The sequence below is a fragment of the Carassius gibelio genome, chromosome B13, assembly GCF_023724105.1.
Source record: "Carassius gibelio isolate Cgi1373 ecotype wild population from Czech Republic chromosome B13, carGib1.2-hapl.c, whole genome shotgun sequence".
Lineage (NCBI taxonomy): Eukaryota > Metazoa > Chordata > Actinopteri > Cypriniformes > Cyprinidae > Carassius > Carassius gibelio.
In genome coordinates, this window is record NC_068408.1 from 7,352,108 (window position 1) to 7,376,801 (window position 24,694).

General features: G+C 35.7%; 2 protein-coding genes across 4 annotated transcripts in view; one reads left to right on the forward strand and one right to left on the reverse strand.

Moving 5' to 3' along the window:
* The first annotated feature begins 108 nt into the window (after positions 1–108).
* On the forward strand, positions 109–18,102 carry col9a1b (collagen, type IX, alpha 1b). Its single transcript, XM_052573170.1, has 32 exons — positions 109–239; positions 618–674; positions 770–805; positions 897–959; positions 1,480–1,533; positions 2,232–2,267; positions 2,579–2,602; positions 2,709–2,762; positions 3,508–3,561; positions 3,932–3,967; positions 4,162–4,218; positions 4,461–4,514; positions 5,051–5,104; positions 5,214–5,267; positions 5,660–5,713; positions 5,878–5,931; positions 6,207–6,260; positions 6,465–6,518; positions 6,610–6,663; positions 7,333–7,377; positions 8,216–8,269; positions 8,344–8,397; positions 8,505–8,558; positions 11,151–11,222; positions 11,825–11,860; positions 12,048–12,092; positions 12,195–12,227; positions 12,412–12,558; positions 13,279–13,333; positions 15,669–15,857; positions 16,338–16,415; positions 17,081–18,102. The coding sequence occupies exons 1-32, from the start codon at positions 165–167 to the stop codon at positions 17,284–17,286; spliced, it is 2,046 nt and encodes a 681-aa protein (XP_052429130.1). The 5' UTR covers positions 109–164; the 3' UTR covers positions 17,287–18,102.
* Positions 17,963–24,694, reverse strand: part of LOC127970552 (collagen alpha-1(XIX) chain) — a 130,019-nt gene continuing 123,287 nt past the window's right edge. For 2 of the 3 annotated variants that reach the window (XM_052573169.1, XM_052573168.1), the window contains one exon: positions 17,963–22,802. In XM_052573169.1, the coding sequence (XP_052429129.1) occupies positions 22,699–22,802 (104 nt within the window). In that variant the 3' untranslated portion in view covers positions 17,963–22,698. The remainder of the gene's footprint in view (positions 22,803–24,694) is intronic. The other variant, XR_008156627.1, reaches the window with a different exon arrangement.

A 24,694-nucleotide genomic window follows, 5' to 3' on the forward strand; every position in this document is an offset into this window, starting at 1 on the left:
ATTGTGCCACTGTCCTCCAATAACAGACCCAGAACAAACCACCTCATGCATATGTAAAAGCACTCTGTGGTTATGGTCTCCCTTGAGTTCAGATAGCTGAAAGGGGATTTAGTTGGGGGATCTGTCAGCCCAACTGATCCCAGAAAACAGTCTTCAGGGAAATTATGGCTCACGCTGCAGGAGTGCGCGGGCCCCTTTTACTGATTTTGTTGGAGATAACCATCATTTGCACGGCACAGGTAAATGCAACCCTTCTTTGTTCTTTTTCTTTTAGATATCCGAAGCAGAGTTTCAGGTAAGCCCTTGTTTTTTTAGTATATGTGAGAGAAAGAAACTATATGAATTCATGAATAGAATCACAAATGCTGTAAGATACTGCAGGCTGCACTGCATTTTTGCTTCTGTATGATCCATATGTTGTAAGATGCAAATGCACACCTGTTGCACGGCAGGTGTTTGAACTGTTTTCTAAAACTTTTTTGCATGCTTAAACTTAAAATGATTTGTAGTATATTCTTTCATTTTAGTTTTCATATTGCATGAACTTTGTATTAATGCATTTAAAACATGTGACCGTAGGAATATGACAGCATTGTTTACTTACTGTTTTTGAACAGAGGGCTGGAGCCGGCCCTCCTGGTCCTCCCGGTGTGCCAGGAGTAGACGGTATTGATGTGAGTTGAATTTTTTAAAATGTGAATATAATTTAAAATATAAAGCAATTCAGTGACCAAAACATTATGCATTATGGAACATGTTTTTCTTGCAGGGCGAGAGAGGTGACCCTGGTGAAGATGGATCAGCTGTAAATATCAATGTTCTTGTGTCATGCATTGATATAATTTGCTACATTTAGGATATTGTTGCATCTTACACACTGTCATTTGAAACCAAAGGGTCCTGATGGAGATCTTGGAAAACCAGGTTCTGCTGGACTTCCTGGACTACCTGGAGCAGATGTAAGGAAACGCATTAAAACATCTTTTGGATTCTCTTCATAACGTTAAAATTGACATAGCATTCTATGGGAAAACAAAACCTCAGTTCCGTAGAGTTCAGTCAATAGTGGGCGGCACTCATAGACGGGTCAAAAATGCAGGGAATTTCTCATGCTGGACTGAAGCAAAGTCCCATGTACAACAGGGTTTTTGTTTAAGTACGGACACCCGAAGCCTGGATTTAATTAAAGTGGATTCCCTGTGAAAATGGAAGCAGGGGTCAAGAAAATATCCACACTGGTTTGAGACGAAAGGTCTTTTAAAGGTGTTGAATGACAGGTGTTTTTGTTTTGGCATCAAAGTCTGTGCCTAATTTAGAAGTCACTGGTTGGTTAATGTTCGACACTTCAGCTTGCAAAGTGTCTAAACAAAGTTTCATGCAGCAAACCCTCCCCTAAAACATCCTTTTTTTAATTAAAGTCTGTTCTCGTTTGCTGTTGTAAGAGGTAATAATGTAACATTTCCCCTCTGTGTTCTTCAGGGATTGACTGGCCCCATAGGAGAACTAGGCCCCGATGGCCTCCCAGGACAAAAGGTGAGCGATTAATGAGCTTCTCAGTTTTCTGCTTCAGTAGGGACCAGAGCTCAAATCAGTGTACTACTGACTGGCCTAGCAGAGGGAATTATAAGTCTTTTCCCATGACCACTAGATCCTAATCCTGTCTGTGTGCTCACTGATCTGTGCAGCCAGAAGTCAGATTCACTCACTCAACGATGCTCAAACATAGTACCTAACTCTGCCTGTGAGCATTCTCTTTATGTGAGGCTTTATGTGATGTTCAGAACAGTAATTGTGCAGCAATGTGATTTTCTGAGACTTTCAGAACGGTAATTATATATATATATATATATATATATATTATGCAATATACACTTTGTACTCAACTGTCTAGTGTTTGAATTATAAAAGGTTATTTTGTCATCCAACATTGGAGTCTGATAGCTCCTCCACCTCCAGTACATAATTAAAGATACGAGTACATTAAGTGTCCAACATTTTACACTTCGTTTTTTTGGTTTATTAAGTGCATCATTGTTGCATTGAAGTCCACTTTGTCTTTTTGCCTGAACACACTAATCACACAGTTTATACTAAAAACATATAGTATATAGTATAGTATAACATATAGTATAGTATGAATTGGGACACACTTTTAGACAATATATAAAATGTAATTATGTATAATCAAATGATGTTTAAGTCTAAAAAGTGACTTTGTGTAATTGAAACAGGGAGAACCTGGCAATCCTGGACCCAGAGGAGGGGTGGTAAGCCTAATCTTGCCATCTTTCAACATCTTTGAAGCCCTTGTATTTAATAAAAACAATTGAGCAGATAGGTAGTTGTAAACATGCTTAAACCTGATCTGTACCCAACACTGCATCGTTGCCTTAATGCTGAAAGCTGCTAATGAATCAAAATAAATCTACTTTTTGTATGATATTTCATATATATATATATATATATATATATATATATATATATATATATATATATATATATATAAATTATTTTTGCATAAACATAACTCAGAAATGGGAAAACAATATAATAAGATAAATCTTTTCTGTCTTTTTAGGGTGTTGGACCTGATGGACCGATTGTAAGTGGCTTTTGTTTTGATATGATGACTAAAAAAGTACTGTTTGGAGTTGGGTTTTCTTTGGGTGGTGGAAACAAAGGTTTAAATCTGATACTTGTTTGCACAGGGACCACCAGGACCAGGAGGACTTCCGGGTGAGCAGGGAAAAGTGGGACCCCCTGTAAGTGACTCCTCTGATTGGTCTCTGGGTTTTTCCTTGTCATTTGTTAATGATGTAAACAAGCAGCAACAAGTAGTCTTTCCTTTGCTTTATTTTTATACTTATTTTAACTGATAGGTGAAATACAAATCGAATGGGTTCTTGACCATATTCACTGAAATAGAGCAGTTGCAAGAAAGAGATTTTATGATACTATATATATATATATATACATATATATATATATATATATATATATATATATATATATATATATATATATATATATATATATATATATATATATATATATATATATATATATATATATATATATATAAACTATAAAAAACATAATAAACAAATAAATAATAATACAAAATCAACCTTTTTTCAATAAAAATACCCATTTATTTTGTATTAATGATGTATAGTTTGAAATATTTTAATATGTATTTTTCCAATTTTACTCTGTCCATAAAAAAAGAAAAGAAAAAAAAAAGTAGTTCATTGTAAAGGCACAGAGCTGAACCTTGAACCTACTTCCTCTCATGCCAGGCAAAGTTATGAGATATTTTAGTTTCATAAAGAACTTAGTTTCATTTTAGTTTAATTTTATTTAGCTATTTATTTTGTGGTGAACTTTTACTGTAGTATTTCTCTCAAACTTGGTATTTTGTAATTTTATTTAAAAAGTGAGCAATCTAAATTCTTACAGATAAAGAGTTTTCTTACATCAATTAAAGTGCTTTTCTCTGTATAACAGGGAGCCATGGGAGTGAGAGGGCCACAGGGACCCCGTGGACCAACAGGCCCCCGTGTGAGTATTGCTGTGACCTTTCATCTGTTTCATCTTGGGAGAAAAATATGAATCATGACTTATCATGAATTATCCTGACTTGATTATGTTACACAAACAAAAAGTCATTTAAAAAGTCTGATCATAGTAGAAATATATATTATGTTAGATAATAAGATTATAAGGAAGATAATATAAGGTAAAAACTACATTTTCAGTTTTAAATGTACGACTGAGACATCAGTATACACAGACTAATTAGGAACATCATGCAGAGCAGCAGTTATAATTATGGAACATCAGGGTGTCCGAATTGCTTCCTTAATCAACTAATTGCCCTTTATTTCCTTCAAAATGGGTGCAAACGGTTCTAAAGTGAATCTGTTTACAGGGTGCTGCAGGGATGCTGGGTGGAACAATGGAACTGGTAAGAGGAAATTTTACTAGTGCTCCATCAAACCATTTGTTGCAAACCATATGAAAGCCATATTGTTTTCAACACCCACATTGCCATATGTTGTGATAAACAATGTGTTTTTAGTAATGTTCTCCAAGACGACTATTAGATAAGGCTGGACTGAGTGACATAAAATGACTCTAAATTGTTTTTCTGATGTAAAGTGCTCTGACGCATGCCCGCATGGTGCTCCTGGTCATCCTGGTTTGCCTGGAATGAAGGTGAGTTTTCCTGGTGATTGTATTTCAAAAGGAAGTAAACAAAATATAAATGATAAAATTAAAATATACATTTTATAAATTAATATACATATAAAAATATTACTTTTATTATAATTTTATAAATGCCCATATATATATATATATATATATATATATATATATATATATATATATATATATATTTATATATATATATTTTTATTTTATTTATTTGTATAAACTGTCCTTCTATCCACTGTCAGGGTCATAAAGGGGTGAAAGGAGAAGCTGGAGAGCCTGGTAAACAAGGACACAAGGTAAGAACTTTACAAAATGAACACAAATTCTCATAAACAAAGCAGGAACGAGAAGCATCTGGGTTTTGTCTGTGTCAATGCATGTGTTTGAGGTCAGCATGTGTCATGAAGTTCTGCAGAATGAATTTGAATATGAATTAAGCAATAGGTCTGTTGTAATGGGAAAACATTGCGTTCAAGACATATTTTCTCCAACTGTGACATTTTCGAGATTATTACGGAGCTTCATTTTTAATTTAGGACTGATGTTTGGGCTGAATTAAGGCGCACGGTATATTTAAATACTGTCTATTAAAGTTCCGTATAAGAGTTACACTCCACTGGTGCATGAAGAATAATGAGGGATTTGAGTGTTGTGAGAATAAGTTAGTGTGGTGACATTTAATTCACTATTGTCCTCCAGAATCAGCATGTTTACACATCATTTACCTCAATCAAAACTATGCAGTATTAAGCTGTCTGTCTGTTCATCCTTCTACTCATTGTGTATTTTGAGGATTTCAGTGTCTTAAATAGCTTTTTCTTTCTCTTTTTAGGGAGAGGAGGGAGATCAGGGGGCATCTGGAGAAGTCGGAGCTCAAGGCCCAGTTGTATGTGCTTTTCCTGTTTATTTGAGCAATCCACACTAAATGACCAAATTGATCTAGTAGCTATATCTTGGTCTGGTATTAAAGTCTTGTTTTCATTATGTGCTCTCAGGGATCGCAGGGAATTCGAGGTGCCACTGGTATGATTGGCTCCAAAGGAGAAACGGTAAGATTACGATTAAATAAACAGTCGAGGAATATAATATTTTGCCTGTACTTTTTTGAAGAACCAAACAGTTGTTGGTCCCTACTGACTTTGGGTAAGAAATACTATGGAACTCAGTAGGGACCATTAACTGTTTGATTACAAGCATTCTTCAAAATATATATATTTTTTATGTTCAACATAAGAAAGAAACTCACGATGACAAAATGTTCATTTTTGGGAGAACTATTCCTTTTTTATACAAAAAAAAAAGAAACTTAGAGTGGCATTAGATGGTACGCTGCAGCACTGCAACCAACATAAAAAGCTGATAATGGAGAAAAAAAGATCTAATACAAAACACAGAAAATAAATAAATCTGAAAATAAGTAATATGTTGTTATTTTTTACAGGGGCCTCGAGGTGTTGATGGGGACCCTGGACCTCAGGGTGTTGCAGGAGCCACGGTAAGTTCTTCAATCTTCTGATCTAAAGCTGTAAACAATCATGAAACAGGAAAGCAGTCTGTTTCAGCAGTGGGCATGACTTAAAGTTGATGTCCTGAGCCTCGGGTGTAAATAAACAAATCAATATTAGCAGATATCTGTGGTGTGTGCTTCTTTTTATCAAGGGTGATCGAGGCCAAAGAGGATTAATGGGAGAAACTGGCCCTAAAGGCGAACAGGTATGTGTATAACTATAATTATAACAAAAAAAAATCACACACAGTAGAAGTTTAAGAGGTTTTAAATTAACATTTGAGAAGTTGCCCATGATAAAATGGATCCTAAACGGGATTTAGCCTAGTAGGATATGATCCAGGATCAACATCCTTGTTAGTCCTGGAATAATATTCTAACACCCAACCAACGTTGATCCAAGAACATGCCCTATTTGGCTATATGGGAATATGCATCGATTTATATTAATCAGATTTAATATAATGATCTCTTTCTGCAGGGACCTCCAGGGTCAAGAGGCAACACTGGTCTTCCAGGGTCAAAAGGAGACAGTGTATGTGGTTTACCATACAAATAAACTTTCACTTTAATGAAAATGTGGGAAAATGTGGCTGGTACAATGGTACAGTGATGGTGTCGGATGGTAACAATATGAAAAATACGGCAGTATGGTACTTTTTGTCAGAATAGATAAAAGGATTTACTTAAAGACTTGCTTGTATGCATCCAAACAGCACCAATCTGTGTCTTTCTCCAGGGTTTGCCAGGTGTGGATGGACGTGAGGGAATTCCTGGCATGCCAGGTGCCAAGGTATTTCGAAATCTGGCTTTCGTCATTCAAACATGGCCATGTTAAAAGAGTGACAGAAGTAATAATGGCGTTTTTAAATAACTGATTACAGGGTGCTGCCGGAAAACCTGGAAGCCCTGGGGAAGTTGGCCTTCAAGGACTCCCTGTAAGTCTTAATGTAGAAATAAAGAAATGCATTCAATATATGAAAACCCATAATGACTGTGAAGAAGGTCAAAAACAAGGCAACCAAATTGTTCAAATACAGTGCGCAAATGTTCAAAGGTTTGAGCTCAGTAAGGTTTTTTTGTGCTTATTTAAATATTTCACCTTATTACTGTATTTTTGATCAAATAAATGCATACTTGGTTAGCATAAGTGACTTCTTTCAGAAACCTTAAAAAAGTTCACTTTACATGGTAATGTATTCTAACTTTCATCTTCGTTCTACAGGATGCAGCACAATGAGACTCTTTTATTTTATCCTTGTCAGACATACATAATTGAATTCTGAACTTTTTGTTACAGTCTCATGTTCAACCTGTCTCCTTTAAAGCTATTAGGCAGTTTAAAATGTCAATAATTTATTTTGATTTCAAATTTGTGCTGCATTTCAAGGCAGGGCAAGATTATAAAAGACTTCAGACTTTATCCAGCATGATGTCAGGTTTTCATGACTAATTCACATCATCATTAATTTTGAGACTGTTCAAATCCATCCTTTGGATTTGTCTTTGATCTAACAGAACAAAGACGAGGCATTTTACTTCCTTCAGGAGATGTAGCCTTGACAACTGCATTTTGATATTTAGTGACTTTTATTTCATGTCTGCAGGGTTTACCAGGAAGCCCAGGACCAAAAGGTGGAGGTGGAGAGAAGGTGAGAGATGTTGCTAAATTTATCTGTGCTCGGTGCAAAGTCATCACATTTTTAATAACCTGAACTGAACTGAAGTTTTATCAGGACAAATTTTCCATATGTCTCAGAACCACATGCTGTTAAAGCTGAAGCTGCTATTTTTATTTTAAGATGTTTTCTCCCATCTGTGGTTTTATATTTAAAGACAAGAAAAAATGTAGGTTGGTATTAGCATTATGCCAATATTAACATTCTGGCTGATACAGAGACTCTGATAATTATTTTAAAGTTATGGTTGATAAATGGCCGATATTAAAATACTTTTTGTGTCTAAATACATTAACAAAACACTTAAATCTAAAATCAACCATTTGAAGTGCTACAAGTGAATTTTGGCATCACAAAGTTATATTATATAGTATAATCATTTTTAAATTTGTTAAGGATTACATTTAAGTGTTATTTTATCATTTCAAATATTAGTTTTTTTTTAACGATTTTAAAGATTATTGTGATTAACACAACAGATTTTAAAATAGGCTTAAATTAGCATGGAAAACAAAATATCCAATATCAGCTTATCCAATATTTGCCATTAAATAAATAAAAAATCTGTATTATCAGTCAATAACTGATATAATAGCAATGTAATGCACATCCCTAGTAGACACTGTGGCTCATTTAGCATTGTTTGTTTCAGTAGCCCAAAACAGAAACATTAATTTTTCATTATTTTTGCAATTTTCAATTTAATGCCATTTTAAGCTACTTTAAAGCTTTAAGCTACTATGTCACAGACAATCCTACTCTGCCTGTAGGTTATTATGAACACTATATGATATACTTGCTCTAATTACAGGGTAATGCAGGACAACCTGGCCTCATCGGTACTATGGGATCTGTAGGTAAACAGGTAGGTAAACCATCCAGTGACTTTTCCATTAGTGTGCAGTAATAGATTATCTGACACTAAATGTCTCTGTTCAGGGTGAACGTGGAGAACAAGGAGAATTTGGACCCATTGGGCCTATTGGACAACCTGTGAGTACCCAATGCAGTATGAATAACAGCTAATGGACAGGCTGGATCTGTCTGTATTTACTCACCCAGGAATATTTCCCAAATGATGATAGTTTCCTTCTGTTTAGGGAGACCGAGGAGAGCAGGGGCCACCTGGGCCGTTGGGAAAACCAGGAGCCAGAGTAAGTGCAGAATCTGTTTAATGATATGGTTGTGATTTCAAAGCAAGCATCTTCCGTACTTTACTTTCATCATGCAAATTACTGAACAGAGTAAAAGCCCTTGCCTGTCGAGACATGGGGGTCCTAAAGTTGCCTTTGTTGTTCAGAGGTTTCTCTTTGAGGCTCAGCATAACACCCAGTTTAAGAGGTTTCTCCTTAAAAAGAAACACAAATGATATCAAATATTTGTTAGCTGTACAATTGATATGGATAGTATAGTTCAGATGATTTGCTTCTGAAAGAGTTTGAGAAATGTTGGAGTTCAAATTGAAAAACCTGACTTCAGGTTCTGTATGTCTTACCGTTTTGTCTACACTGCAAAAAAATATTGATCTCATTCAGTATTGTTTGCCTTTTGTCCAAAATAAATATTATAACATCCATAAATCAAATTCATTTCGAATGCGAAGTGAAATATTATTATTATTTTATTTTTAGCATCATTGGTAAATTGTTGTTTCTTGTTTTAAGCATGAAATATACTAAACGTATTTATTTCTAAAAAGTTTTGCTTGTCAAGTAAATTAATGTTGTATTAAGAATGTTTAGATATTTAGTTACTGGAAAATGAGATGAACATACTGAATAAGAAAATGATTTTGTGCTGTGTTAGAGAAACTACCGACATTAAAGAGATCTCATTTGCAGTTTTTCTTTCCTGTAAGCTGGCAGCAAACCCAAGGTTCAAAACAAGTCCTAGGCAGTACTGCATTTAAATGATTCTATTATCCCTGGGTTCAAAGAGAAAGCAAGTCGTTTTGACATCCACTAAACTCAATCGCTTTTACTTATTTAGAAGGTTTGGTGCGCAGTGAATTCAAAACACTTTTCACTAATAGTCTTTTAGGGGGATTCATGACTTTTATATTATGCTGATTTGAGGGTCAAACCAAGGCAAATATTCATAGTACTGAAATGCAGACACTGCGGGTAAGAAGGGAAACATCATGCTGTGGCCCATGGAAGAGATTGGAGTCAGCGGTCTCTCTCTTGAATGGGATTTCACAGTAAAGAGTAAACAGACAAAAGAATGTCTCACAGCAGTGTCTCTCAAACGGCCTTCTGTTCCCCTGCCATTCCCATGAGCACACACTTATCTACACACACAAACACTCACCATCACACTTCAAATATTTAAACATGATCAGGGCAATATTGTAAACATTTTTTTTACGTTAGATTTTTTTTTTTAAATTAAAAATACAGGGTTTCAGCAGGTTTTACGAAGTAAAAAAAAGGAAAAAAGGGAAAATGAAATTGAACACACAATGTCTTTTATTAGCAACAGCTCAAAGTTTGAAAATACAACTTTCAATAGATCTCCTTTACAAAAAAAAAAAAAAGAAAAAAAAGAAAAATTTTGAGAAAATGACATGGAATAAGCAATCTTGTTTCATGAGAAATCGATCAAAATGAAGTGAGTTTATGATTGTGGGCTCATTGCATAACCATTTCCAATAACAATTGTTACATTTCTTAGAAAACAAGACTTTATTTATTCAATTTGCATCCCAAGTAAAGGTTTCTTAATTTAAGGATCTTTAGATATTTGTTAACGAAACATTTTAGATAACAAAAATACAGAGGAAAAAATATTTAATGCCACAAATTGAATTTGACAGTTTCTACTTAAGGCCTTAAAGCTGCAGTAGGTAACTTTTGTAAAAATGTATTTTTTTTTACATATTTGTTAAACCTGTCATTATGTCCTGACAGTAGAATATGAGACAGATAATCTGTGCTCCTCCCAGTGGTCCTATTGCCATTTGCAGAAATACACCGCTCCCGGTAAGAAACAACCAATCAGAGCTGCGGTCCGTAACTTTTTTGTGCTCAAAATTTACAAAATGTATATAATAAGCGAGTACACCATGAATCCATTTTCCAAACCATGTTTGTAGCTTTTCCTGAATCACTAGGGTGCACCTATGATAAGTGTTTATATTCTGACTATTTTAGATTGCTTTGGGGGTACCGCGGTGGAGTAACCCAGTACCTTTGTGATTCTTCATAGACATAAACAGAGAGAAGTAGTTCCGGCTACGATGTTCTTTCGCAAGACACAAGCAGTTCTGTTTATTACCCGCTAGAGCGTCAAAGGTTACCGACTGCAGCTTTAATTGGTGGAATTAAGACTTTTTAATAATCTCAGAAACCTTGAAATTTAATCTCATGACACAACTTTGAAATGTGGCATTTACAAACATGTATTCAAACAATAATATATTGAAATGGTACTGTAGATTGAATCAGCAGTGCAGGAAACACTGGTGTACATCCACATACCACATTTATCAGCATTTGCCACTTTGTCCTGACCTTGCTTTTTCTCAGACCGCACTCTCTTTTTAAAAATGTATGAGAGTGTTTTTGCAGGGGAACTAAAGGATTCTGTAGTCTTTGCTCTTTGTTGACAAAGGTATTTGAACCTTTCCCATCTGCTTGGAAATCCTGCAGTGGGGCAGGATGGAATAAAAAAAAAACATGAACTAGAATTTTTTAATAAATCCCAGACTCAGACTGCATGTCATCTTACATTGCTTGTCTTTTCAGGGTCCTAAAGGTGACTTGGGCTTGCCTGGACTTCCTGGACCACCGGGCCTGCCAGGAATAAAAGGAGATAGGGTGAGGATGTCTCTGCCTACCGCATTTGAAGAGATTTTTTGTAATCTCAAAACATCCCAAAATAATCTCTTTTAAATTGCTCTTAACTTTTTCAACTTGATTTTGTTCCCTGGTGAAGTGATACAAACCTGTGCACCCTGACTTGTTGCAGTCAGGAAATCTGATAGGTGTTTGTATCGCTAATTTAATATTTATTAGGGAACAGCAAAGTGTACTTTGAGTTCTGCTGCATAAATATCCCTTTAACTATTACAAAACAAATCTTTAAAAAAACATCTAACCACTTTATATTCTCCGTTCTCGCTCAATTAGACAACGAGGAGTACTTTTCTAGCCTTTAAGGCACTGCAATTAGTTTGTGCTCCCATTGGTGTTTTAAAGTTTAAAAAGCTTTGAAATTACAATGAGGCTTTTGAAAATCAAATTGGACCATTTTGGACTCAATGATTTCCTCAGAGCATTAAAAAAAAAGAACTTAAGCACCTCTAACGTAGGATGTAGGATTTATAGAAAGAGCAAAATGCTGAACATACATTATTGGAAGACACAAACTTCCAGTTAAATATTCAAGGGAATTAATTTCTGAATGTGATATTACACAGGGTGAAGCAGGAGAACCTGGACCAAAGGGAGAACAGGTAAGAGCATGATTCACATCATCAGCAGATACTGCACTGCAGAACTAAACTGAATACATCGGATACCTTAAAAACGAACTTAAGAAGACTCAATTTATAACCAAAACGATCCATTCAAGATGCTTTACAATAACAGAACCTATACATAGGAATTGATCTCCCTCACTGTGATGTGTTTTTATTTTAGGGCGCTCAAGGTGACGAGGGATCACCAGGAGACAAGGGAGATGTTGTGAGTAGCTCTTATAATAATAAGAATGCAGAAAGCTGATGTACACTGAGATTTTTGAGATATTGTAGTGCACTTTATTTATCTGGCTGTTTCTACACTTAGGGTGACCCTGGCCAACTTGGAGCTAAAGGCGAAGTGAGTTTTTGATCAGTATTCTTTCTTGAATATTTATGAATTTGTGATGACGTTCTATTAGGCGGTTGGCTCTGATTTCAGATATCTGTGAAAATATTATTTGGCTTTATCTCAGCTCACACTAGCCCTCAGATATGACACTGTATTCCATGTGTGTATACTTACATCTCTGGTGTAAATTCAGGTTGGTAACCAGGGGGATCCGGGTAATAGAGGACCAGAGGGTGCCCGTGGGCAGCCCGGCATCGAGGGGCCTCCTGGTAGTGCTGGACCACGTGGCATGCAGGGGAACAGAGGAGCTCCAGGACCTCGTGGCACCCAGGGACCAGCGGTATGTTATCAACCTTTCAAAGACAGAGGGATTAGCAATTACAATTCATAAGCCAAGACTGTCTATGGTTATAAAAAATACACCCAAAAATCACCCAAATCTCAACTTTTCAATGGACATGGTTATATTGCTATTCTCTTAGCTTATTCGATGTGTTTTTAGTATGACATTTTTAAATCTATATTATTCACATGTTCACATTTTGACACCAAGATCAGAGAAAAAAAAATTTGAATAGGTACAGGGTTCATACAGTCACCGAAAACTTTTAAACATCATGATATTTAAAAAAAAAATTCTGTAGGTGTCTATATTGACTATAATTTTATTCGGTTATGCTCAAGTCAAACACCTTTTTTTATTTGCTAAAAATGCTGTTTGTGAGTGCAATCATAAAATGAATATCATTACCGGTAATCCTTATCCAGTAATCATGAATGACAGGAAAGTTTTAATAACTAAAAATGTAGTTGCCAAATGTATGGAAACCCTGTAGTTTTTTAATATATTTTTTTAGCATTTTTGTTGTACGTACTCATTACATTCAGAAAGGTATATCAAGAAAACAGTACAGCATTTAAAAACGCTTAAGTCCAATTAAATTTTTTTTCTTTGTTATTTTCTGAGGCAGAGCTAATTAGTGGTCTGAAATGAGATGAAATGATCCGAATACAGTCAGAATTTGTGTGATTTTCTTCCAAACAACTCCTGTGTTTACAGGGTAAAGAACCAAGTGATCAACACATCAGACAAGTGTGCATGCGCGTTATGCAGGGTAAGTCTGGAAGCAAAGATTTTTATCATTTCAGAAATAAACTTAATTTCCTTTTTAAGCATGCAGAGCTGCGCTTTTGCCATCACTGAAGTGAAGAGTGAGATGAATAGAAGGAGAATTTGTGTTTTGTTTCAAAGATTCTTTTTGATTCCACTCTGATGAGCAGAGACACTTTACTGAAGTTAGCCATCAGTTCAGCGTCTCTAAGTCCTCTGGAGCGCACGCCGCCAATTCCCTCATGACTTTTTCATTCACATTTCACTGAAAGATTCATTTTCGTTTCAGCTGATCTGCACTTTTGCCTCATGGTGATGAGTTTCCTCCTTCAGCCTCTGCTTTCCTCCACCAAACCCTCCCTGTAAAACTCAGTCAAGCATCATGCTGCATACATTTTTGGGACGTTTTCTGACTGAAAGTTGAAATTTACTGTACCCATGCTCTTGCTCAATGGCTCAGGGCCTGGGATTGGATTCTTTGCATCATGAATAAATCGTTCTGCCCTTTTATCCCTTCACACAATGGAAAAGGAAGTTATAAAAACGGCAGCAATGCTCTTCCTTTATGCTCAATTTCCTATAGCAAATTGAAAACGTACTAGAACACCATTCAAAGGATGAATGAGGACAAATGAAAGGAGTGGGCTTTAACAGCATTCGGCAACACAGCTTTTAGTGAATGTTGAAAGCTGGTGAATTATCTGCTTATTCACATCACAATATTAGAGCTATTAGATCTAAAATAAAATTAGTCTAGGGTCTCATTTTACTTCCAAAACATAAAGCAACTTACAATGTGTGCAAAAAAAAAAAAAAGTTAGAAATGTGGCTTCTTTAGTATTGCACCTGGTTTGACACTTTCACCACTGATCCAAAGTGATATACATAAGGTACACATTTTAGCCTAAATTTAGAGTACTGAAGGTGTTAAGTATGAAACAACTGCAGTGCTATAATGTTAAGGGCAAAATAATTAAGTCATCAACAATCTTAATAATTAATTAGGCCTAATCAAGCGCTTTTGTAGGCTACTACTAGTGTCTAGATTCGTAAAAAAAAACAAAAAAAAAAAAACATCACAAATCGTTTGTTTTCAGTCAGTGCTTCAGAGCGCTTATAATTAACGACTTGTCAAGCAATTTCATGAAACGAGGCTTATGTCATATCGTTTATCACTTACGTTAATAAAAACATTTTATTTACGCACAGCAGATGTCATCAGTGGGTCGAGTTTCTTACCACAAATATAGTGGATCTACGTAGCGACATTTCCACAGTAATGAATGCTATTAGAATGCTTGTTTGTTGAATCTGACACTCAAGTGATCCTCCAAAAAAAAAAAAAAAAAAAAAAAAATTCTTACCCTCATATCGTTTCAAAACCATCTCGAAAAAGTATACATTTAAAAAAATATATAATAATTTTATTTTTGGTCTACACGATGGACTTCAATGATAACCAAAACTGTTTGGTTATAAATGCTCAGAATATCCTCCTTTGTGTTACACACATAACCATGGGTTTACAACTGTACCGTGTTAAATATATATAACATAGCATAATGTAACGTAGCATAATTTCCAAATAACGATGCTGTAAAAAGCACATGAACGAGGTAAGCAGTGAAGCACTTACATTTCTCATTGGTTGTTTACTGTTAAACAACTGGTCATAACATTTCAGCATTTCATGGATTTCTCATAAACCAGGATTAAAAAGAGCTTAATTATTAATTAAATGAAGATTCGCCTTATATTCTAAATGCATGTTTTAGATCTTATTTTGAACAATTTGTTGGTACATGAATTGAACTCGTAACGTTTCATTCAAATATCATGACTTGATCTTCCAGTGAAATTACAGATTTCTCTCTGGTGATGTATGCAGGATTTATCCAATCATATAATCCGTTTAAACCCCACCTCTGTAACCTCACAGTCGTCTGCCCCATTTGGAAGTGCAATGCCTTCATCTTAAAATCCAATTAGCAACCCATGCATAGAACAGTCCCTGGCCTGGATTTTTTCTGTTTTTGATAATCCATTTCCCATAAATGTACATCACAATAATGGAAGAAAAGATCTGTCGCTATTTATGTTTCACTGTCTCTTTAAGTGTAGTGTAAAGTGAAGGAATCATGAAGACAGAACAGGAAGTCCTCAAGGGGGCGCCCTTACATTAGAACAGAAACACATTAGACAAAAACACAAAACAGTTGGTGTGCAGTGTTAGATGACTCTAATTAGTGAGTGCAACAGCAAAATCAATGGATAAATGAAATAAAAATTAGCTGGGGGCTGTCCACACTCATTAGTGCATTTGGTCTTTGGTTTTTCAGAGCAGTTGGCCCAGTTGGCTGCCAGTCTGAGGAGACCAGAGTCTGGAGCGGTCGGACTGCCAGGCAGACCTGGTCCCCCTGGTCCTCCCGGACCCCAAGGTGACAGCGGCTTCCCTGGGCATGCTGGTGCAAGAGGTCTCCCAGGACTCAAAGGGCCCCTGGGTCTGTTGGGTGTCAAGGGGCCGAAAGGTGAGTCATTATAGGACTGTGAGTTCAGACTGCTTTACTAGAGTAGGGTATCCCAAATGGGAGTTCATGAATTGATGAAAATTGAATGCAAATGTAAAATAAATGAGATAAGAATAAAAACTTAATAAAAAATATCAAATATTTGATTACTTGCATGTGATAACCAACATAAGAGCAGTGATATTTTAGTATCATTCTGAAAATAACATAGTTTTTATCAATATTTTGAATCACTGTTTGTTTTCAGTTAGTTTAGTATATCAAGTCATATCAAGCTGTTTTTCTTTTCTTTTTTTGTTTTAGGTTCAGTTTAAGTTTTAGTTATAATCCTGCATGCAGAAAACGTGTGAACTTTTTTTATATTAACTTAAATTTTGGGGTGTACAAACAAAGTTTGGAACCCCCTGAACCAGAGTCATGGGTGTATAGGCACAGCCATGTCAGTATTTCTAGAACTGAACTAATGTGTGTGTGTTGCAGGTGAGATGGGAGACAGAGGGGACAGGGGACCTACAAGTCGGGGACCCAAAGGCATGCCAGGACCTCCTGGACTACCAGGTCAGTTCTGACTCAATCTCATATCCTACTTCCTCTTGTCAAAGAAAATCATAGTATTATTGCATAAATGGAAGGGGCGTTAATGAATATCATCTGCAAAGCAATTTAGTCTGAAACAACTCAATTTATTTCTAAAATGATGTTAGAGATATATTTAGCTCCATCCTGGTAATAGACTTTTGAGAGCAAAGTTAAATTGGTGTTAAATGAAGCTGTCAGATGTCTGATGAATTGGAGGTATATGAAGTCTTCTGTTGTCTTTGTATCTGTGTCACTGACACTTACTGTCATTTGAATGGAGCTTTCTGAAACAGGAGTTCTTGCAGTTGTTACCCAGTCCTCTATTTGTAACATACAGATCTGCAGCAGCGGCATGTGCTGGTGTCATACAGTTTTTCAGCTTTATATTTTTGAGCCTTTATTTCTATGGCAAAAATAATAATATAATTCAGTCAAATGTAACAAGACAATGAAAAAAAAAAAACATAGAATACCATAACAGTGGTTATTTGACTACTATGACTCTCAAATCTCATTCCCATTTTTGTCCATGTGGAAATGCAAATGAGAATGACCTTAAGCTTTGGCCTTTTGCAGTCTAAATGAGAGATTTTAATGGGAAATGTAGTGAGCTTGAAGATGACTGACCCGTTTCTGTCTTTCAGGTGAACCTGGAAAACCAGGCTACGGTCAAGATGGGCGTGATGGAGAACGGGGTCCACCTGGTACCCCGGGTCAGCCGGGCGTTCCTGGACCACCTGGTTCAGCCGGACCACCCGGTTACTGCGATCCTTCAGCCTGTAATCTGAGCGCAGGTGCCGTCCACCAGTCCCTCAAAGACTCGAGCATGAAGGGACCAGGCGGAAACTAAGAAGCTCACTGCACAGACATTCAGAGAGACTCCATTACAGCTCAAAGAAGAGCACATGATGTCATCACCTTTGCAGATAGTTTTACAGCTGTAATGCCTAAAACACTTTACCAATTACTGTGTACAGAAAATGGCAACATTTCTCGATCCAAATCAATTATTAACATCTTCTTTATTTTTTTGCACACCTCAAGTTATCTGCTGGTGCAAATGAACTTTCACAGAACTTATTGTCCATCTAATGTTCTCCGGAAAGCCATTTCCTGTAGAATTTAGAAATGTGTTTTTTCTCCGCTCATACTAAATCTGCTCTAGGAAGTAAATAAACATCCACGTGGCCTTCAGACCATAGGCCTTTTTAATTTCTGTGTGCCAAAGATAAACTTGCCAGAAATATTGACGGTGCTGGAAGTTCATAACCGAAACCGCTGCCAAATACCTGCTGTCAGAAACAAAAACAAAAAAGAGAGAGGATATATATATATATATATATATATATATATATATATAGATAGATAGATCTGCTGCAATGTATTCTTAACATCTATGTAAATTATTTAAATGTGGTTTTGCAAGAAATTCACTTCCCCTGCTAAATAACATTGGTGTGATTTATTGTTCCAGGATTGTAAATGCATGACCCTTTTGTGACATTTACACACGAGAAATGCAGATGTGTCGTTTCATGGTATTTCTATTTATTTTACATAGGTGTTCAATGACGATGAAGTTTGTACAGAGATCCAAGGGAAACACATTTAAATAAAAATGTGATGTGTTTATAGGAATTCAAAATAAATGTAGGTCTCATACATTCTTATGCCTTTTTTTTCCTTTCAAGTAACAATTCCTTGTTGAATAGCCCGGCTGCACTTATCACAGCTTTTTCCACACTCTTTCTCACTTAAAGAACTCATTACATGCCAGAGCAAAAATGTTGGCACAAACACATTTCGATTGCCCTTTTAGATACTAATTCAGAGACGCAGGCAAACCGAAGTCAGCAATAATCAGAAGCGAAATCAAATGAGGGAGATAAGTGAGAATTACATAAAATGTCATTCACTTCATTAATTTGAATGTTAATTTAAAAAAAAAAGAAATTTAATGAATATATAAAGTGGCCTCAAAGAGCAGTTGGACACTTAGGCATGCCATTGAATTAGAAAACAAACATTTCACAAAACAAAGTTATGTTTTAAACAATTAATTTAAAGGAATAGTTGAGCCAACAATGAAAAAGTGCTTAAAATGTACTTATCCATGAGTTTGTTAGATGAGTTTGTTTCTTCATCAGAACAAATTTGGAGAAGTTTAGCATTATATCGCTTCCTCACCAATGAATCCTCTGCAATGAATGGGTGCCATCATAATGAGAGTCCAAACAGCTGATAAATACATCCCAATAATCTACAAGTAATTAACATCTTGTGAAGTGAAAAGCTGTGAGTTCTTAAATACATGAAGGCATTTTAACTTTAAATCAATGCTTCTGACCAAAACAAGTCATTCCCCTGTTGTCGAAACACATTTTATAACAGTTTTAGACCGTTCTTGCCTGTAAACGATGCTTGATCTCTGCATATTTCTCTCCTGATTCAGATAAGATGACTTTTTCCTTCAAGAAAGCAATATTATGATAGAGGACTTGTATTTTAACGGGAAGCAACAGTTTGATGTTAAAAAAAAATAGATAAATAAAAACTCATAATGATGGATTTGTTTATGACAAACATGCAGCTTTTTATTTCACAAGACATTAATTGAAGGACTGGAGTCATGTGGATTACACTGGGGTGTTTTTACTCATTCTGACGGCACCCATTCACTGCAAAGGATTCACTGGTGAGCAGGTGTTGCTAATTTTCTCCAAATCGGTTCTGAAGAAGAAAAACATCTACAGTAGATCTTCGATGGCTTGAAAGTCAACCTTATTTTTTTAAGCAAATGTTAATTTTTGGGTGCACTTTCTTTAAGTGCCAAAATTCTTTCTGAGGCCACTGGTCACTATTCATATACAATGCACTCAACAATCTAAACAATAGCAATGTAAGTGGAATGCTGAAAGACCGAACTTGAGCATCCTAAAACACAATCGAATGCATACAGTTAACGAAATGGCAAATCTTTGTACAGTACATAATCTAAGCTAAATATTAAAAGGTATTGCGATTTGGCATAAAGTCACACAAGCATGAGAAACATACAGCTCAATTAATATTAACAAATATTATACATCACGCAAAAAAACTAACAAAAAAAAAAACATCTCAAACCAGGCATCTACCTCTAAAATAATAGTAATGAACCAAACATGTTAGTACATTCATAGTTTAATCTACAACAGTCTCCAATGGCAATAGTTCTCAACTTTTGCCTACCATTTAAACCGAACTCCATGCTTATATTGTCTCTCATAAAGTACATAGTGATTGACCACATTTCACAATGGATTGTCATTAAGTCAGAATAATACAGTTGCATATTGAGAGACACGTAAGACACTACTGTTTCACAATGAATGTTAAATTAAACATTTATTAAAACAATGTACAATTATATAAATATGCAAACCAAATGCATTCGCAAAAGCACAAAAAGGTAAAGCAACTGACAAAGGATGTGCGATGCTATATCTGACCACAATGAGAACAGAACTAAATTGAAACAGAATCATCTTCCAGATATTCCATCAGGTGATGCAATGCATATCAGGTAGATGTGGAGTTTTGTCTTAAGACTGTCCTTCAAGTAAGTCCACAGGTTTAGCCCTTGAGAAGAATATTGTATCCATGCTACATGTCATTAATAGCCCATTTCTGTAAATTAAACATCTGTGGTTGACGGAAAAACAACACTTATATCTCATGATAAATAAAACAAGTTAATATAAAGGAGACAAAAGATGCTTACTTGGAAGGATTCTCTCTGATGTGTGTTAAACATGCAGTTCAACAATCTCTCACAAGAGTCTTATGTCCTGAACCATCAAAAAAAAAAACTCTCAGCAGAGGTAATCTGGTACATTACATATAAAAATAAGAAGCATAAAGAATCTGTAAGAATGAGTAAAACAGCAAAGAAAAAAAAAACACTACTAAGAGTTTGCTTTGTCACACTTAACTGTTGGTGCAATAGAAAGAAAGAAAGATATCTGCAGTTCTTAAAAAGTCTTAGTTTGACCTTCCATAAACTGAGGCCTAAAAAGGTCTTAAATCAAAGCTTAAATCATCAAGTCGTGGCTTTAAAATTTGACATGCTTTAAAAAATATATATATCTTCCTCAGAATTTCTGTTTAGATTTCCAAACCAAATATTTAAGCATCCTTAAATCAAGATAGATTACTTTGGATTCGCACTGAACATATCAAGTCTAGTCTCCTGAGAAACTGAACAAAAATCTTGACGTTATGCTCAAAACTAGAACAAACACCTGTCATTGGGGTCTGAAAACTTGTTTTTCCCTTTCAATTAAGTTTGTCTGAGCCCACTAGCAGTTATTTTTCTCGTTCTAATCATAAATTAAATTCTTTCTTATTAAGGTCTCATAAAACAAGACTTCGTATTTGATGTAATTCGCTTGTCAAGTACTGTAAATGATCTTTAGACATTTGCACTGGAAATCCCTACAAAAAACTGAAACCTTTCTGCAGTGTGATCAGAAGATAAAGTCAAATATTCAGTAGCAGAGGTATTCAAGCCATAAGCTATTGTTTATTTGCTTATTTTTGTAAAATTAATTTAAAAATCATGGGTATCTATTAAAAGTTGTATTAGCAAACTTTGAAACAATGCTAATACAAGAAAATATTGACATACTGTGTTCCGTTTGATTTACTTACTTGGTTTTCTTCTATACTTGGTCTTAAATCTACCTTCATAAAAACTCTGGGAGAAAGGAAGGAAAGCGAGAATTCAAGAAAGCTGTAATGGAGGAGACTGGGAAGACTGAGATGAAAAAGAAAGCAGCAGAAATGCACCAACGTCACAAACTGTCATCCGCCCACATGACTCCAGCAACCTTCATCTTCAAAACAGAGCCAGATGGATCAAGTCAAAAGATTCAACGACTCGTATGCGCCTTCAGTTGATGCTGGATCAAGATATTACAGATATCTAGAAAATAAATAAAAACTCAATCCAGACTGCAATCCTAAAACTGTACACAAATAAATAAATGAACTCAATTACACAGAAACATGGTCTTAAGACACATTGCTGCCCATGAAAAGTAAAACATACAAAGTTTGATGTGAACTGGCTTGCCATTTGTTAAACTGTTGAATATGAAATTGACAAAGACGTCATATTATAAAAAAATATTCAAGTAACATGGAAGGACGCTTTCCATACAAAGCAAAAGAAACTAGAGATAAATATATTCAAATGTAAATAAAAAGCACAAAAACAAACCAGATGCACAACAAAATATACATACAACACCAGCATGAAGGTGTTAAAACATCTTATTGTATTAATGTCTTATTTTCCTGTAAACAATTAAAGCTTATTAATATCATGAACAGTTTTCACCTCCCCAGCACTGACCAACACCGCAAAAACAATGCAATGATTTCTTTCATCATTCTTTGCTGTGTTTGTTTTTGAATTATGATACCACTTTGAATATCTGGGATTCAAAATCTATAGAACATTTACTACTTGAGTTATGCTGATTACATAACTTGTAATTACATATATTTGTGAATATATTTATTTATAATTCTTAAATAATAGAATACTACACTACAAAACCATAAATTCAAATTTAACATTGTTATTTCTATAATTTACTGTGAAATATTAAATTGAAAAATTTCGTTTCTAATTTTACTAGTGGTCTCACGTGTTTCAATATGCGTCTGAGGTGACAATCATGACGATAACTCCCTTCTAAAGCAATGTTCCTCACACAGGGCTGGAAAGTACACTTATTGAAATATTTTTCAAAATGACATGTTTGAAAAACAATTGCAATGTCCGTTATTTACATTAGCTTAATATTTGTTATCATACTCTATTTTAGATTGCATAGAGCCATCACAATTGAATCAAAACTCAACTTCACGACAAACTGAAGAAAATAAGCAAATGTAAATTCTCATTCCACCTGCATTCGCCATCAACTTGTCCGGTGTGACTAGTGTAATGATGAGATTCGAATTCTCGCGTCATACCCACAAAACATGGGAAATGAGTGAATGCCTCGGTCACAAATATGGGAAATGAAACGGAGATAAATGATGAAATGACATCACCAGTAATGGCTGCTCTGTGTGGATGACGTTTGCGTGTTTCTTCTCCTCCAACGGGGATCCTATGTTTGTTTCAATAGGATTTAATGCTTGTGTAGATGAGCTGGTTCGCAGGTTTCCAGGATCGAATCGGGTTTTGATGAGGATGCGTCAGATCCTACCCGTCCCGTCTGGCGTATGGATGGAAGCAGTCGCTGGGATTACATCTTCCCTCTGGCCCTGGATCACCTTTGGGACCCTGGAGTCCTCTTCCGGGTGAGCCTGTATAATCAAGATTTCTATGAGCAGTGATAATAGTGATCATTGAGAAAAAAAAAAAAAACTGTTATTTAAAGGCACTTTTACTGTAGAGTGATCATGACAAAACAGTGCAGTATTTTAACACAATAAACCTTCTTTTTAAGGGCTTGTTACCCTTTAACTGCAGAGGATGAGAGAAATAGGGAAATCAGAGCTTGCATTGATAACAGTGTGCTGTGCAATTATAAAAGAACCCCCAGCCTCTTTTGTATTTTTTCATTTGAAGAAAAATCTGTGAGCACTTTGTACCTTTATAAAAGAGGAGTTCATTAAAGAATGCCGTAGTCATTAGTTTGGTGCCATTATCTGCCTGTGCTTTTTAAAAGTAAAACATTAAAGCACCAATTTAAATAATTGCTTCTGTCTGTTTGTTGCAGATTTCAAGAGTGCGAAAATTCCAAAGAACGGCCATCACAGAAATGTATTTACAAGCCTTTCTGGCCCCCAGCAAAAACACAAAGCAAGGTTTTTTTCTTTCTTTCTATAGTTCTGCATGAGTTTGATCTAGCCTGTCCATCTTTACAATTCAAAAAACACATGCTATTATATAACAGATAATGTACTTCTCACTCTTAAAAGCAATAACCAACAACAAGATCCTTAGTTTTTTATTTTATTATCTTTACTCATTACTTGGTGTCACGGCTCATGTATTAAAGGAATGTTCTGAGTTAAATACATCTTAAGGTCCAATGGTAGTATCTGAGGCATGTGGTCCAAGAATTATTCAATTTACTCAAAGCAATTCTATGAAAACTTACAGCCAAAGACACCATGAAAAGTTTAGAGCAGAAATACAAAGGACTTAAAATACAATTAGTATAATTTGTAAGATTTTTGCAGTAAAATATCCAAAAACCACTAAACTAGTGTTAAATATTTTGTCCAGCTGATTACTAACAGTATCTCTAATGTTTTCAGCTACTTGTAAATCATGAGAAAATTCCCATTCTAAACAGTGACACGGGGCAGTGCAGTCGCCTGTCAATGACATTAGTTACCATTCATGACCGCCTTTACTGAAGTAGAAACCACATGACAACAGTGTCGTGGACAAATACGGAAATAGCTTCGCGACGAACTTCAACTAGAAAGAGATGCCGATCTCGCTTGTGTTTTATTCAACAGGTGAGTTGTTTTGATTCGTATCTTTACAGAAAACATATGCTATTATAACGATCAACAAGATTAGTATTATGGGGTATACACGCCAAACGCGAGGCATCGCGTCTCTAGAGCCCCACGAGGACACGTCTGATCCATAGTCTGATCGTGTCTTTGCATTGACTTTGTATGTAATTTACTCGCGCAAATCGTTGAACTCGTGTTAAATCCATGATTTATCTTTCCGTCTGATTGATGGCCATCAGCGGATGGGTAGAAGACAACAAATCCCATCATTCCACTCTCCTACTTAGCACATAGCTGTCAACCCTCCCGTTTTTTCCGGGTATCTCACGTATTTTAGGTCTTTTCCCGCTGTCTTCCCGTTTTAGTATTTTCCCGTAAAATATCCCGTAATTTTACACTATGTGTTAACTCAGAACACGCATCTATCTGTGTCTGTGAAGTGGCTTGCACTTGGGTTGCTTGACCTCCAGTACAGCAGGTGGCAGTAGCTTAGGCTACCATCAAAGAAGAAGACAGTTACAGCGGCGCCAGCGGGCGGGAGGAAGAAGGAAAAAGTAGCGGGAAGTGAACTTCGAGAGAGTAGATGAGTGTGATGTGCGATGATGGATTAGGACGCCGAATGCCAAAATCACTGAATTAATCACCAACCAAAATTATGCCGATATGTGAGTAAATGGGAGTCCACCTTCCACTACCTGACAAGCAGCCATGTAGGTCCAAAT